This window comes from Balaenoptera borealis, assembly GCF_965194805.1.
Source record: "Balaenoptera borealis genome assembly, chromosome: 12".
Lineage (NCBI taxonomy): Eukaryota > Metazoa > Chordata > Mammalia > Artiodactyla > Balaenopteridae > Balaenoptera > Balaenoptera borealis.
In genome coordinates, this window is record NC_138869.1 from 71,151,274 (window position 1) to 71,167,877 (window position 16,604).

General features: G+C 47.4%; 1 protein-coding gene across 12 annotated transcripts in view; it reads left to right on the forward strand.

Moving 5' to 3' along the window:
- The first annotated feature begins 59 nt into the window (after positions 1-59).
- The window catches only part of PNPLA1 (patatin like domain 1, omega-hydroxyceramide transacylase), a 62,627-nt gene continuing 46,082 nt past the window's right edge, over positions 60-16,604 (forward strand). For all 12 annotated transcript variants that reach the window (XR_014232538.1, XR_014232539.1, XR_014232540.1 and 9 more), the window contains exon 1: positions 60-7,120. Coding sequence is in view for 9 of the 12 variants with exons in the window: in XM_082346688.1 (XP_082202814.1) it covers positions 6,916-7,120 (205 nt within the window). In the remaining 3 variants the exon portion in view is untranslated. The remainder of the gene's footprint in view (positions 7,121-16,604) is intronic.

A 16,604-nucleotide genomic window follows, 5' to 3' on the forward strand; every position in this document is an offset into this window, starting at 1 on the left:
TATTGTGTGTATTCTTGATGGTCTGGCATTTGGCCTCCCTGACTGGGGAGAGACCACCCCTCCCAGGGTTAACCAATTCTTAGTGATAGCAAAGGGCTCAAAGCACACCTTTCACAGCAAAGTAACCAGTCCAGAGCCCTTACTCTGAACCACCTCCTTTATCTGGCTGTTATACTCCAGGAAGCAATATTCCTCTGCCCTAATCACCCAGGGCTAGGTTCCAGACAACTTGAGACCACCTCTATAGTCCAGAGCCTGCTGACACTATTTAAATCAGCCAATCCTAAGCTGTTTCTCTGCCCTGCCTTGCCTTTCTTGCAGAAAACACAAACAAGTTTCTGGGCCATGATTTCCCCTCATCCCGTCTGCCTCCTGACCAAACCTGGTGCTTCCCCATATAGCCCTGCATGGCATGGCAAGCCCCCTTGAATCAGGGTGTAAATAATAAAAATTTTCTTTCATTGGCATTAGCTTCTCCATGTCACCACTCAGTTACCTCCATAAATTAAAATCCCATGGCTACAACTGGTATACCCACATTGTGACCTTGAGCATTTCCCATATGATATAAAGGGAGATGTATAAAAGGGTTCTCACTGTAGCACTGTTGGTGATAGTAAAACAATGGAAACAACCTGAATGTCCATCAGCAAGAGAATAATGAATATGTTGCCCCATGGTCTCATAATAGGTTACCAAAGCAGTAACATGGAAAAGACCAGAGCCATGTATCCCAACGCTGAATGAAAACAGCAAATTGCAGAATAAGTCAATGTGCTTGCTTATGTGAAATTTAAAATATTTATAAACCAATACTAGGGCTTCCCTGGTGGCGCAGTGGTTGAGAATCTGCCTGCCAATGCAGGGGACACGGGTTCAAGCCCTGGTCTGGGAAGATCCCACATGCCGTGGAGCAACTAGGCCCGTGAGCCACAACTACTGAGCCTGCGCGACTGGAGCCTGTGCTCCGCAACAAGAGAAGCCGCGATAGTGAGAGGCCCGTGCACCGCGATGAAGAGTGGCCCCCGCTTGCCACAACTAGAGAAAGCCCTCGCACAGAAACGAAGACCCAACACAGCCAAAAATAAATAACTAAATAAAAACAAAAAAACCCCAATACTATATATTGTTTATAAAACATATTCATGTAATAAAAATATAAAAACAGGGAAGGGAAAGACTCTCTCCAATCTGGGACATGGTTTTCCCATGGGAGGGAGAGTGGGGGTAAAATTAGGAAAGAGTTCAAAGGAGGTTTCACCTCTACCTATGATGTTTCATTTCTTTAAAACCAAGCAAGTATTTGTCCAAGATATGATGAAATGTTAAGATTAGTTCAATCTGTCAGGTAGGTACATGGTTGTTTGCTATTCTATTTTCAGCACTTTACTGTATGATTAAGCTGTTTCATAATGAGAATAAGATGTGATTTAGGCTGCATGAATGATCTCAAGGTCATGTAAAAGGACATGACAGGGTGCTAGCAAGCTCTGTCCCCATCTCAAGAGTGTCAAATTTTCTCCTCTCGCCTTGTCTTTTTTTTTTTAATTACTGACTTTTTAGAAAAGGTGTAAAACTTGTACCCCACAGAGGATATACGTATATGTTGATCAAGTATTCAAAAATTAAGTCACAGACCTCAAAAGTCAAGTGCTATATTAGAGGGCTGTTCAATTAATTAGCAGAACCTCACTTGTTTTTCAGGAGGAATAAGGAAGAGAAAAATATTCTATTCTAACAAAGGTAATAGTTGGTAAACAATTTCTAAAAGGTATAATAAAATTCTTCTGAAATTTTCAGATTGAATTTTTCAGAATTTTTATGAATCAGATTTCAGCTATAATAAACTATACCTTAAAGTATTTCTTTTATTTTTCCTAAAAACAAAGAACTAGTTTTTATTTGTTCTTCTCAAGATGATATTTCTACATTTTACTAGAAATACTGAATAGTCCTTGCATTAGTCCTGAGGTTTTCAGCAGCAAATATCAAATGCACATTGGCTTCAAAAGTAAAGGCATTCAATTATCTGATATAACAGGAAGGGTACAAATGGTTTGGGGGTTGGTACAGTCACTCAACAATCTCCTCAAGGACCCAGACTCTTTCTTTCTCTCTCTTCTGCTATCCTCAGTGAAGTAGCCAGCCTCCAAATTGTCCCTTAAGAATCCCCACTTTCTGGTCACATAGACCAACCCTGGCAAAATGTAGGAGGGGTGTGAATATGGCAGAAGGGATGGTTATCACTTCTCACAGTGTTATAAAAAGACTACGGCTTCCATTGGGGGTTCACACTCTCTATCCCTCTTATTCTCTCTCACTCCCTTGCACATCTCACTCTGGGAAAAGCAAGCTGTCATCTTGTGAGCAGCCCAGTGGAGAGGACCATGTGGCGAGGCACTGAAGCTTTCTATCAATAGCCAGCTAAGAACTGATGCTTACCAGCAACCATGAAAGTGTGTTTGGAAGTGGATTGTTCCACCCCAGTGACCCTTGAGATGATTGCAACCCTAGCTATCAGCTTGACTACAACCTAATGAGAGACCCCAAGCCTGGAACTAATCCATTTCTGGGTTCCTAATGCTTGGAAACGGTGTAAGATCATAAACGTTTGTTATTTGAAGGAACTGAATTTTGAGGTAATTTGTGACACGGCCATAGATAACTAATACACTCAGTGTGGCTGTGGCTGCCTGTTTCCCCTGATGGGTACAAGATGGCTGCCATAGCTCCATCCTCCTTGTTCTCACAGGATAGCATCTCAGGCAGGAAGAAAGGGGGATGGGGTGAAAGGGGCTCTCCTTATGTACCTTTCTCCTTTTATCAAGGAGGAAAACCTTTGTTGGGAGCCACCCAGCAGATTCCCCCTTACTTCTCATTGGCCAAAACTGGGTCTTATGATGGACTCTAGCTGCAAGGGAGGCTTGGAAATCAAGTATCTAACCTTTCAGCTGCTCTGTAGGGAAGTGGGCAAGGAACAGTGGGCCAGGAATGCCTGCTGTGTAGCAACAAGTTATCTACCAGCCCTTCTCCCAGTTTCACTTTGTCTTTGTTTCCTTTTCTTTTTTTTTTGGCCACGTGGCACAGCATGCAGGATCCTGGTTTCCTGACCAGGGATCGAACCTGCACCCCTTGCTTTGGGAGTGCAGCGTCTTAACCACTGGACCGCCAGGAAAGTCCTGTCTTTGTTTTCACCTGGCATCATTTAACTTGTTCCTTCATACTCTGTATTCACAGTAACCAGAAGTTAGGCCTCCCTTAGATTCAGGTTAAACACTATTGGCAAGATTACTCATGGGCGATGCTGTGACCTTCATATTCTTTCACATCCAGAAACAACCACGTTCTTCACTCAATAAACATTTTACAAGATTTAAGTAAAGGGGGGTGCACCATCAATGAAAAGCTAACCCAGAATCTCAATGCCATCTTTTTCCCCAAGAGATGTGCCCTGGGTGGTTTCACATATTTTATATTTAGGGAAACTCTAGGTTCTTCTATAAGTTCCTTTTGGGTTGTCTTGTTGGAATTGTGTGTGATAAGCAGTCTCAGTTTCTTGCATGTGATTTCCTCAGAGGCTGATGAGTCATAAGAGCAGCATTAACTTAGTGTAAAACACCTGAGAGGATTATGAGCCGACTTTAAAAATCAAATGCAGAAATGTCAGAATGTGATCCTTTCTTGATGGCATCCACTTGGAGTTCTTAGGACTTTGAGCATAATGTCAGGAACAATAGGAAATGAGACGAACCTTCTCAATCGCTTAACACCAAGGAACTGGATGGGCGAGTCCTGCGGCCCTCCCCCAGCCCTCGTCAGATGTATAGAATACTCTGCCAGGGACAGCACGTGGGAACATGTTAACAGTTCCAATGGGGCCTTCCTAAGTGCAATCGTGAATTTCTAGTTTGCCTGTTTGCGTAGAGGCTCTGCTGTACCTGCTGTGGTCTCCTGTCCCTATGGAACTGAAGACTATCCTTCCTCAGTGAGGACCATGGCCTAATCCAACAGCCAGGCCTGAAGAGCAAGGTGCCAGGGACCGAGTCAGGACACAGTGCTGTCTTTGAAAGGGTGGTGGGCCCCCAGCCTTCTCGAGGCCCTGCAGTCCATGTAGAACAAGTGGCCTTGCCTCCTATTTCACTGGGAATAGCAAGATGACCGGGAAGGAGCATACCTGTCCAAGGTTGTCTTCCTTCAACATGACCCTGTGCCCACCTCCAACTGCTCACCCTTCTCTGCTACTCAATGGCAGGGGTCTCTGCCCTGTCTCTGGAGCCTTCCCTGCCTCTCCTCCAAAGCTCCAGTGTCCTCCTGTCATCTCAGACATGTCCTAAAGTAAACTCATACTCTATCCAGTTTCCCCAGCTCTGTCCCATTTTTCCCAAGACTGCCAAAGGCAGCCCCACCCCTCCCAGCACCCAGGCTGAAAATGAGGCATCAGCCATGACTCATCCTGCCCATCCAACCAGTCCCCAGGTCCTGAGAGTCTCTGAGGCAATGGCTTCATTAACTTATCTTTTGTGAGCCGCCACCTTTGCTTGGCCACCAACATCCATAGGAGGATGCAGCACTATCCTCCTTCCTTATCCTCCAGCCTGTCTCATTGCCCTTCCAAGACTCTCCTGCCTGAGAACTCTCCTAGCTCCTCCTGCATGTTGCAAGTGCAAATGCATCTGCTGACCCCATCTTTCTACTCCACCTTTTCTCCCAGGTCCATCTGTTCCAGAAGCCTTGGCCCTTTCTGACCTTTGATAATGAGACACACCACGTGCCAGGCATTTTACAGCTATATTTTAAATTGTACAGTTCCTGTACAGCATAGGCATTATTGTCCCTTTTACAGATGAGGAAAACTGAGGCCTGGAGCGGTTACCACACGTCACACTGCCTATAAATAGCAGAGATGGGCTTCAACCCACGTCTGTCTGTTCCAAGGCCCTTCATCCTGTGTAACTGCCTGCCATCACACCTCTTCCCTCTCTGTAAGGACCTCATGCTGCTCTTGCCACAATACCCTCCCTCCTCCTTCCAGCTTCTTCAAACACCCCAACCCAGAGCTCTACCACATAGCTTCTCTGATGGTTCCAGCCCACGCCACTCACCCTCATCTCTTAACTTTTCTGGCAGGAATCTCAGCCCTGCACAATTTGGTACTTAATTATAGACTGCCTTGTATGGGTCTCTGGCTATTTCTCATTTGTCTATCTTGTTCCCAAGAAGTGTAGGCGTCTGACTTAAGGGATGGGGCTTCCACTCCCTCCCATCTCCCAGGACCCCCAGCGCAGAGCTGGACAGGCCAACCGGATTTCCCAGGAAGGAGGCAGGGTCTCAGTGTTGCAAAAGCTGATTGGACTCCACCCAGCCCCACCCCACCCTTCACCCCAGCCAGTCGGTTGCCTCAGATCTCTGTTTAACATACGTGAGCCTGCCCCGTGTGCGCATGCGCACACGTACACGCAAGCGCAGAGACACGGGCGAGCACGCGTTTTCTCTGTTGCAGACACATTTAGTTAGGAGTTCCCTTCTCAAACAGAGGTAATATACTTGGAACTACCTACCTGAGATAGAAAACCCCCTCCTGACCGATCACCGGGCGCTGCCCCCAGTGTGAAATTCCAATACGGATCAGTAAGGCGGACAGAGTTGGTGGGAGCTCCCCAGGGCGGGTTCAGTATGGCTATCGCATCCTAACAGAGTATGGAGCTGGATTGGGGATTGGGCAGGGGACTCTGTGTGTCGATTCCAATTCTGATCCTGCCTCTAGGTGGCCTGGGGGAATGTTGAAGGGGGAGATGTGATCTTGCCACTTTGCTGCTTTGCGACCTCCTCAAGGCAGTGAAATCTGCCAGTTGTAAGGGAGGCCCTCCTTGCCAGGGCCACGTTGCACAGCTCCAGAGGGGCATGACCAGTGCTCCCTGGAGCTAACCCTGGTGCCCCCGCCACCTCCCTTTGGGCTCCAAATCATCTCTCTGCCCTGACCCAGATGCCCCCATACCTGGCGTCCCAAGCTGTTCATCCTTGGGGTTAAATACTGGCATCTCAGACTTCTCATTTCAAAGTGAGAACAGTGCACAGTATGAAGCCCAAACAGAATGATCGGGATTCCAGACTGATTTCTTCTGGGACATTTAGGATACAGCATAAAGATTCAGGGCTTGGAGAGAGGGCACTGACTAAGAGTTAGTGTGTCAGTAAAGGGCCAAGGAGAAAAGAAGGTGGGAGATGGAGAGGCGGTGGTGGGTGGTGCCCCTGAAGCCAAAACTCTTTTCCTTTCCAACTTTGCTGGTGGCCAGTCCTAACGTGAATAAAAAAGTGAATAAGCAAAGGGGCACTTATGTAAGAAGAACAAATAAAAATAATTGTGTAACACATCACACAAAGCCTGGAGAAGGATCCCAGGGAAGGGCATCGCTGTGGAGGCATGGGTGCTGTGAGCCGTGTTTCCCTCTAAAACCAGAGCCAACTTGGCAGCCCTGCCCCTGCGGGAAGGGGATACCGTCCTCCTGGCGGGAGGTCAGTTCCTTTACTGTAGTGTGTTGGGGAGGGAGGCGCCATCCCATAACCATCGTTGGAGGTTTTGCAACCAGATGAGTGAACCCTTCGGGGCTGAAGGCTGAGCAGCGCGCGCGCAGGGCCAGAGCGCTGCTCACCCATCAGGGCTTCCTGCACCTCGTCCTGGGCCTGGGCCCTTTACCAGGCTTTGGGGCTGCCTACTGACGTAGCTCAACAGGCCCAGGCAGCTGCTGCCTGAGCCACCCATGGGTGTCCCAGCCGCCTGGGGAGAGACGGCCACATTCCAGGCTCCGGGCTGGCAGAGAGGCTTGGCAGTGAGTTCCGACAGGAGGGCAGCCTGCGCTTGGGCAGGCCAATGCTGAGGGTTTTCTCCCCCACCCCGGGAGGCCCCAGGCTGGAGAGATGGAAGAACAGGTGTTCAAGGGGGACCCAGATACCCCTCATTCCATCTCCTTCTCGGGCAGTGGATTCCTCTCCTTCTACCAGGCTGGGGCGGTGGATGCCTTTCGGGACCTGGCCCCCCGGATGCTGGAAACGGCCCATCGCTTTGCTGGGACGTCGGCAGGTGCGGTGATTGCAGCCTTGGCCATCTGTGGGATTGAAATGGGTAAGGCCTTTGTTCTAGGTTCCCTGGGGAGCCTCTGGACGGATTCCACAAAGCAGAGCCTGAGGATGGCTTGGGGATGCTTTGGGGAACAAAGCCAGGCCTTCTGGGTGGCAGGAAAGGAAGAGGTGGGTCGAGTGGGACAGCATTTGAGGTTGGGGTCTGCTGGGTCCCAGTCTCTGACCCACTGGGTGAGCTTGGAACCCTTTCTCCCTCTCCCTCAACACCCTTACCTGCCATGCCCTTTCCCCCAAGGTCTGGGAGAGGGAAAAGCGGTATCTCTCTCAAACATCCTGGGCTTGGAAGTTACACCATGACACAGTCATACATTGGGGTGAAGAGCTTCTCCTGTGTGGCCTCGTTTAAAATGCAAATATCCTTGCAAAGGACAAATTGGCACGTTCATCATCTTGGTGGGGATGGATTCGTCAGACCAGCTTCCAGGTGGCCGGAGGTGCAAGCCCTGGGGCTGGAGGGATGGCCAGAGGGGCCGGCGGAGGAGGGAAACTGGGAAGGAATATGGGAGATCTCACTTTGCCTCCTGCCCCACTAGTCCAGAGGGCCCAGAGGGAAGGATGGGATCACACACCCAGAGGCAGAAGCACCATCCTGTGGAAGGGGTGGGCACATTCCGAGCAGCTCCACACAGCAGGCCCAGACCTGGTCCCAGAGCAGCCCTGGGCTGCCTTGGCTTGGGGAGGGGGTGAGCATTTATTCATTGGCTGCACTACCATTCTGTGCCAGCCTCTGTTCCAGGCCCTGGAGACAAAGTCCCTGCCCTCATGGAACAGAAATTCTAGAGAGAGGAGACACATAATAACCAACCAAAAAGTAGTCTCATAACGTCATATCAGGAAGTGGTAAGATCTATGAATAAAATTACAGCAGAAAAGGGTCAGAGAATGAAGTGAGGACTATTTTGGAAAGGGTGTCAGGGAGGCCATTTGGGAGGAGGTGACATTCAAGCAGAGACCTGAGTGAAACGAGAGAACAAGCCATTAGAAGATCAGTAAGGAAAGACTGTTCTAGGCAGAGGACCAGCTGGAGAGCCTGTGGGGTTGGGGAGTGGTGGATGAGGAGGAGAGAGGTGGTGGATAAGGCTGGAGGGGCAGGCAGGGGCTAGATCACGTGGGGCCTTGTAGCCGGAGTATGAGCTCTGATTTCACTCCGGGAGAGTGGGGAGCACAGGCTGCTGGGAGGGAGGCAAAGTGGGGAGGCAGCTAAGAGCACGCGATCCACAGGGATTGGATCCCAGTGCTGGCACTTCATGATGTGGACCTGGCACAAATTACTGGATGCTCTGTGCCTCAGCTTCTGCATCTCTCCAGCTGAGATTCTACTAGTATCTCATTCCCGGGGTTGTTAAAGGGTTAATGGAGCAAGTGAGTGACCTGCTTATCGCAGTGCCTGGCACATGGCAAGCACTTGGTACATGTCAACTGCCTGGTTTGGGTTGTTAAGGAACCCCGGCCGCTGGGGGGGAGTGAGATGGAGGGGGCAAGGGAGAAACAAGGAGAGCAGTAGGTGAAGGTTGTAAGTTGAGACGAGGGATGGGCAGGGCAGGTGCCTGGGCAGTGAGGGTGGTGAGAAGCGGTTGGATTTAGGATACACTTTGAAGGTAGAGCCAGCGAGACTTGCTGAAGGGCCAGCTGCAGTGAGTGAAGAAGGGTGCGAGCAGGGCCCCTTCCTGCCTGGGGATCTGCGCTGGGTGGGAAGTCTTTGTTTTAAAGAATAATTGTAATGCCCATTTCCTGAGTACCTCTTTTGTGCAAGATATTTGTTTTGCTAATAATTCAGAGTAAATTCTTTCTTACTGTACAGAATTCTCAAACAATGCAAAAGTATCTAGAGTTTTTTTAAAAAGCCTCTACTCACCTCCCCCTTGTCCCCAGTCCCAGTTTCCCTCTTGTAGCCAGTGGAAGGGCTCTGCTTGGATCCTTCTAGATCTTTTTTTTTTGCCAAGACGTCTGTGAATGTAGCAGTTGATGTTTCAGTCACACCATGGACCCCACTCTCTGGTCCTGGAGTCACAGAATCCTACCCTTGGAGACACCCTGCCTCTGGCAGTCTCTCTCTTTCCAGGTACCTGTGTCGCTCACCTGCTCCATCGCTGCCACCCTCCTCATGTCTTTAGTTCAACTTCTTAGAATACACCATCGTCTTCATCCTCAGGCATTCGAGGACTTTCAGAATTAATTCAAGTCAATCGATTCAGTAAATACTGCCAAAAACTGACTTGGCCAGGCTGTGACCGATGTGGACAGCAGGGGAGAGGAACTCAGACCCATGAGAAGGACACCTGATGGCCGTGTAACCAAGGGCTGGTCCGTGTGCTGGACCGCATGTGTGCAATTGGGAGGGAAGGGTGACATGCGTGTGGGGCTTGCTCTTTTCACTCAGCAGCATGTTTATGAGATTGATCCACGTCACGTCAGTGTACTTCATTCCTTTTAACTGCCATGCAATTTACTATTAACCAGCACTTTCTCTGTATCAGGCACTGTTCTAACTCTTTGGTGTATTAATTCATTCAGTCCTCACAACAACCCTCTGAGGTGAAAACTATTATTATCTCCATTTACAGAGGAGGAAACTGAGTCACAGAAAGCTTAAATAACTTGCCTAAGGGGATACAAACAGTACTTGATAAACCTGGTGTTTGAACCTAGCCTGGCCTTTAAGCCACTCTGCTTCTTGACAAAGCAGTGTCAGGGGGCGTGGATGCTAGTTGTATGGATACCAGGGTCAGGGAAGCTTCTCTGAGCAGGTGGAATTTGCACACAGACCTGAAGGAGGGGAGGGAGTGAGCCACAAGAATATCTGGGGAGAGCATTCAATGAAGAGGGACACGTGACTTGTATAACAGCCTGTCATCAGTTAGAAACAGAACAAGAACCAGGACTCGGTCTCCTGACTTTCTTCAATCCTCTTTACCTCTTTTACCTCTTTCAGTGTTTATTCCATTAAGACTGTATCACGGTTCATTTAGTCATTCTGTTGATGGACACGGCCAAGTTTTTGTTGCTATAAACAACACTACAATGAGCATCCTTGTTTGTGTCTCCCAGGCCCACATGGAATGTTTCCCTAGGGTACACGTCACATGAAATTAACCAGACTTGGCTAAATTACTCTCCAAAGTGGTTGTAACAATTTAACCACTAGCAGCATATATGAGTTCTAATTTCCCCACAATGTCATCAACCCTTGGTACTATCAGACTGCACAGTTTTTTTGTTTTTGTTTTTTTAGCTGTGCTGCGCAGCTTACAGGATCTCAGTACCCCAACAAGGGATTGAGCCCAGGCCATGGCAGTGAAAGCCCAGAATCCTAACCACTAGGCCACCGGGGAACTCCCAAGACCGCAGCGTTTTAAGTCAATCTGATCAATGTGAAATTGATTCTCATTTTATTTTGCTTATTTAATCTGAACCTCCTGATAACTAGTGATGTTAAGCATCTCTATGTATTTATCGACCACTTGTGTTTCCTCTTCTGTAACTTACCTGCTCATGACCTTTTCCTGTTTTTTCTACCATTATCCTTTTCTCTTCAACTTGTAGATGTTCTTTATATAGTCTGTACATGAATCATTTGTCAGTTATGGACATTGCAGATATCTTATCCCATTCCATGACTTGCCTTTTTATTTGACCATGTCTGTTGTTATTCAGAAAATTTCAATTTTGATGCAGTCAGATGTATCAATAAATCTTTTCCGCTTACAATTTGTGTTTTTTAATATCTTTCTTTGTTGCAATGACTTCTATATTTTCTTTCAAAAGTTTTATAGTTTTGCTCTTTCATATTTAAGTTCATCCATCTGAAATTTATTTTGTGGCTAGTTTGAGGTAGAAATAGAAGTTTTTGATTGTGATAACCAATTACCCCACACTATTTATAGGCAGCCCTTTCCACACTTGTTTGAAAGGTTGCCTCTGGCTTATTCAAGTTCCTGGAGTCCCAAGAGTCTGTCTCTGGAGTCTCTCTTCTCTTCTTTTGGTGAATTTGTCTATTTCTGCACCAAATCACACTGTTTTCATCACTATAGGCTTGTAATAAGGGGTACATCGTATATGGCAGTCGTCTTCTCCTTTTTCAGTTTCTTCTTCAAATATTGACTCTATTATTCTTAACCCTCTTTTTCCCCCATGTGAAAAGCTCTTTTAGAATTTTGATTAAGATTATATCTTCCCGTTTATAATATAGTCTATCTATCTCTCTATTTCTTCTGGCCTTTTATTTTTTTTTGCCCTTCAATAAAGATTTTGTGTGTCTTTTCTTAGATTTATTAGTTTTTGTTGCTATGGGGAATGGGATTTTTTTTTTTTTTTGGCTGCGTTGGGTCTTCGTTGCTGCGTGCGGGCTTTCTCTAGTAGCGGCGAGCGGGGGCTTCTCTTCATTGCGGTGGCTCCTCTTGTTGTGGAGCATGGGCTCTAGGTGTGCGGGCTTCAGTAGTTGTGGCACGTGGGCTCAGTAGTTGTGGCGCATGGCCTTAGTTGCTCCACGGCATGTGGGATCTTCCCAGACCAGGGATCGAACCCTTGTCCCCTGCATTGGCAGGAGGTTTCTTAACCATTGCGCCACCAGGGAAGTTCCGGGATCTTTTTTTCTATGGCATTTTCTAATCTAATTGACTATTGTTGATATAAAGGGATGTTGGTGGTTTTTGCTAAATGATATTGTTTTGAGCAACCTCATGAACATTCTTAATAGTTCTAAAAGTTTCTTGGTAGATTATCTCATACTTTATGTGTAAAGAATCATACTATCTGCATATAACTAGAGGTTTGTCTCTTTAAAAAAAAAAAATTCTTGGGCTTCCCTCGTGGTGCCATGGTTAAGAATCCGCCTGCCAATGCAGGGGGCACGGGTTCGAGCCCTGGTCCGGGAAGATCCCACATGCCGCAGAGCAAATAAGCCCGTGCGCCACAACTACTGAGCCTTCATGCCACAGCTACTGAAGCCTGCACGCCTAGAGCCCATGCTCCACAATAAGAGAAGCCACCGCAATGAGAAGCCCACGCACCGCAACGAAGAGTAGCCCTTGCTCACCGCAACTAGAGAAAGCCCGAGCGCAGCAACAAAGACCCAACACAGACAAAAATAAATTAATAAAATTAATAAATTAAAAAAAAATTCTTCAACATGTGGCCCCCAGGCCTCTCTCCTCCAGGCCATGCCCCCTCTTCTTGTTCCCAGTCTGGGCTTTTCTGTCCTCAGATTGTGTTTTGTTCTGTGGAAGCTTAGGCAGCAGCGGGTCCATCTTCTGGCCATGTGTGCCTAGTTCTGTGATAGGGCCAATTTGGGGGCATGTGAAAATGTTTATAAAGCACTTAACCCAGTGCCTGGTTTTCATTAAAGATGCATTAGAGAATGAATGTTTGTTCACTCATTTATTCAGCTGAGGAGAGTTGGTCTCCCTGACAACCAGTGCGGAGATTCATGATTTCCAATCTGGCGCTAGGAACTTGCCTCAAAACTGCATTTGCATAACTTTGAAAAATAATTTTGTCTTATCAGAGAATGGACATTCGATGGACTTAAAACCCCATCCCCACTTAAGCTACTATTTGGCACCTTCCCCCCCCATAAAAACTTCATGGCAAGCCAATTATTCATTCATTCATTCATTCAATGAGTGTTTTTTGAGCATATACTGGGTCCTGCAGAGGATACAGAGATATAATACAAGATGAAACTCCACCCATGCCCTCAAAGAGCTTACAGTCTACTCAAACCCCAAGGTAGTAACCAAGTCGTTACAATACAAAAAGTTCCAACTTTTTGAATGTTAGAAAATTAAAAGGCAGAGGAGTGCAGGGGGAGGGAGCAGACAGCTCCCATCGTGGAAGGCCTCATGGAAGTGACATTTGAGCTAGTGCTTGAAAGGTGAGTAGAAATTTGACAGGTAGAGACAGTTTGGACAGGAGCCTTAGCTTCTAGCCAGGACGCTGCATAACGACAGGACAAAGTCACGTGGTGGGGAAATGTGATGTCTCCAGGGAGTGGTGAAGAGTGCAGGTCCCCTGGTGTCAGGAGTTGATGCAAAAGTTTCAGAAAGGCAGCTTTTGACTCGGCAAGGGTTGTCCAAGGTGGGAAAGGGCTATTTTGGAAGCAGGGGAGCACCTGCCCTCCGAGAGGCCCACGGAGAGGCTGGGAAGCACCTGATTGCTACTGGTGAGTCTCCTTCATTTAGCTCGGTGACTGACAGGACCTGTCAACCTGAGGTCTCCAGCCTCCCAGACTGAAACCTACAGTGAGAAGTATTTTTTGTATTGAGACCCAGGGTGAACATAAATCTAAAAGAGAAGTTTCATGATAGAAACTTTACCATACTCTATGCTACAATTTTGATATTTTCTTCTAGTCATTAAAGAATTCTTCACTTAGTCAATGGTTCTCAATCTTGCACATCTGAATCACCTGGGAGCTTTTAAAACGTCCACTGCCCAAGCTTCTCCCCCAAATGAATTAAATCAGGATCTCTGGGGATGGAACCCGGCATCAGTGTTTATTCAACGCCCAGGTGATCCTGGTGTGCAGCCACAGTTAAGCCCCAGTGCCCTTTGCAAAACTAAGAGGTACTACCTCCCTGAGACGCCAGGACTGTATGACCAGGCGGTGGAAACGGGTCAGGCATTGCTTATGGAAACCTGTAAAATGCCCACCACAGTCCTGGACTAGTGAAAATTCCGTATCTGATTATTAGTGGGATATGTATTTTTCCAGGATAGAGAGAAACAGTTTTCCTACAGTGGCTTTAGACTGGACTAGATTCTGTGAATTCCTCTGGCTGGGTCACAAATGAGGAACACGGACCTTGGTTCAGGGGCTGGTCCATCCCTTGCCCTTAGCCCAAGCCCACATCCAGTCTGCTTTTCTGAGAAGCCTGTGGAGACCCATGGCTCAGAGCTTCTACTGGCTGTTTTTCTTTTTCTATGGCTTTTAGTATATTCACAAAGTTGTGCATCCAACATCACAATCAGTTATACAACATTTTAATTATTCCCCCGAAGAAACCCCATACCCCTTAGCTGTTAACATTCAATACCGCCATTCAAGTGTCTGACAGCCATTAATCTACTTTCTGTCTCTATAGATTTGCCTATTCTGGACATTTAATATACATGGAATCATACAATATTTGTCCTTTTGTGTCTGGCTTCTTTCACCTAACATAATGTTTTCTAAACTCATCCATTGTAGCATGGGTCAGTACTTCACTCCTTTTTATTGTCGAATAATATCCCCTTGTGTGGATATAATACATTTTTAAAATCCATTCATCAGGAAATGTACATTTGGGTTGTTTTTACTTTGGGCTATTATAAATAATGTCATTATGAACATTCATGTACATTTTAAAAACTTTAGATAACTTTTTTTTTTTTTGGCCATACCACACAGCCTGCGAGATATTAGTTCCCCAACCAGGGATTGAATCCATGCCCCCTACAGTGGAAGCACAGAGTCCTAACCACTGGACCACCAGGGAAGTCCTTAAATAACTTTTGAAAACAGAAAAATTTCAAACATCTTGGAGAGAATAATATAATGAATCCTCAAGAACCCATCATCTAACTTCAACTATTATCAACACTTACCAACTGGGTTTCATCTGTATACTCCTAACCCTGCTTCGTTTTGTTTTTTTATATTATTTTGAAATAATTTAAAATCTGCATAGAAGTTGCATGTAACCTCACTAGGCTTTGTTTTCTTGCGGGAACATTTCGCAACATGTATCTCTGCAAGTAAGCACTGTGAGCCTGAGGAGAAGCCCAGGGGAGTGAGGCTGGTTGGTCTCACGGCACAGAATGGTGCTGGGAAGTACCAGCCTCAGTGGCTGTTCCCCTGCTGGGTGCGGGTAGGACAGGGGACTGAGCTGACTTTTAGCTGAGCTCATCAGGTGACTTTGTTTTGGCCTCTAAAATTAACTGTTTTCCAATACCTCTTACGCTGCCTGCTCAAAAAAGCCAACCCACCAAACACCCAAACTGCTAAATAAAGTATTAAAAGGGTGGGTGATGATGATTAGGGCTGGGATTGAGAGCTCTTCACGTCCACGATAGTCTCAGGGTGTGTCATATCTCTGTGCCTTTGCTCACGCTCTCTCCCTGGGATGCCATCCCCTTTCTTCTCCCCCTGTGTTGCATCTCCCCATCCTCCAAGGCCCACCGCAGATGTCACCTCCTCTGAGAGTCTCTCGTCATTCCCGTCAGGCACTAAGTCCTTGGTGCTCCCACAGCTCGCTCTCGGAGAGCACTTGACTCAGAGACCAGAATCCCCCTGGGAAAGAGCACTTGCCTAGGAAGCAGGCTCTCTGGATTCTGAGAACAAAAGTGTCTACAGTCAGACTGTGAGCCTAGCTTGCCACACACATTGTTTTCACGTGGTCTTTCAGAGTAGGGTTTAGTAAACAGGGAGGTGGTCTTCAAACCAAAATTGGTCTGACCCCAACGTCCAAACTCTGTCCACCTTCCCTTTCCTCTTGCCCCAGGAATCCATTCAGCAGTGAGTGGCCTTGGACAGGCCACCCTGAGCCTCAGCTCAGCTACTGAGCAGTGGGTGGGAATAATGCCTGCTGAGCCCTCCCCACAGCTGGCTCTGGGATCAGCAGTGGGGTAGGCAGTGGTCCCTGGGAACAAGCTTTGCAAACTCGGATTGATACTGCAGTTGCACTGGTTGGGATAGCAGTGGCTCAACAAGACCCGAGAGCATTGCTCGCTCACGTGGCCTTTGCGCTCCAGCCCTCCAAGCCTGGTGTGGTAGCTCCACAGAATTAGGACCCAGGTTCCTTCCGTCATGTTGCTCACAGTCCAAGAGGGCTCCCCGCCATGTCTGCATCCCAGCTAGTTGGGGAAGGAAAGGGGGGCACACTTCTTCCCTCTCAGGGCAGACCTTGAAGGTGACACACATCATGTCACCTCACATCCTATGGATCAGAACTTAGTTACATGACCACACCTGACTGCAAGGGAGGCTGGGAAATGTAGACTTTATTGTGGGAGGCCATGTGTCCAGCTAAAAATTGGAGGTTCAACTGCTAAGGAAGAAGGGGAGAATAGATACTGGGGACAATTAGCAGTCGTTGTCACAATCGCTGTAATTGGATATATGATGATGATGGAAAAACTCTGTCCCTGCCTGGGACCCAGACCTTGACTCCATAACCACCCACAGGTCAAGTCCAGTGTGTTGGCTGGGAAGGGGCTCAGCTCTGAACCATCAGCAGACTGCCTTCCTGGCGGCTGGCATGTGAGTGCTCCAGTCTTGCTAGAGGTCCTGGGCAGTGCCTCACGGCACCCGCTGTGTCCCCTACCTAGAATGACCTTCTGTTTTTCTCTCCAGAGATAACACCTCTTCCCGACATATCCTCCCAATTTACCCCACTGGATCTCTTTCCATGATCTCGAGTTTATCTATGGAATCTGTCCACCTACTCTAGCACTTGACAGTATCCTCTCTTAATTGTTTCAGACCC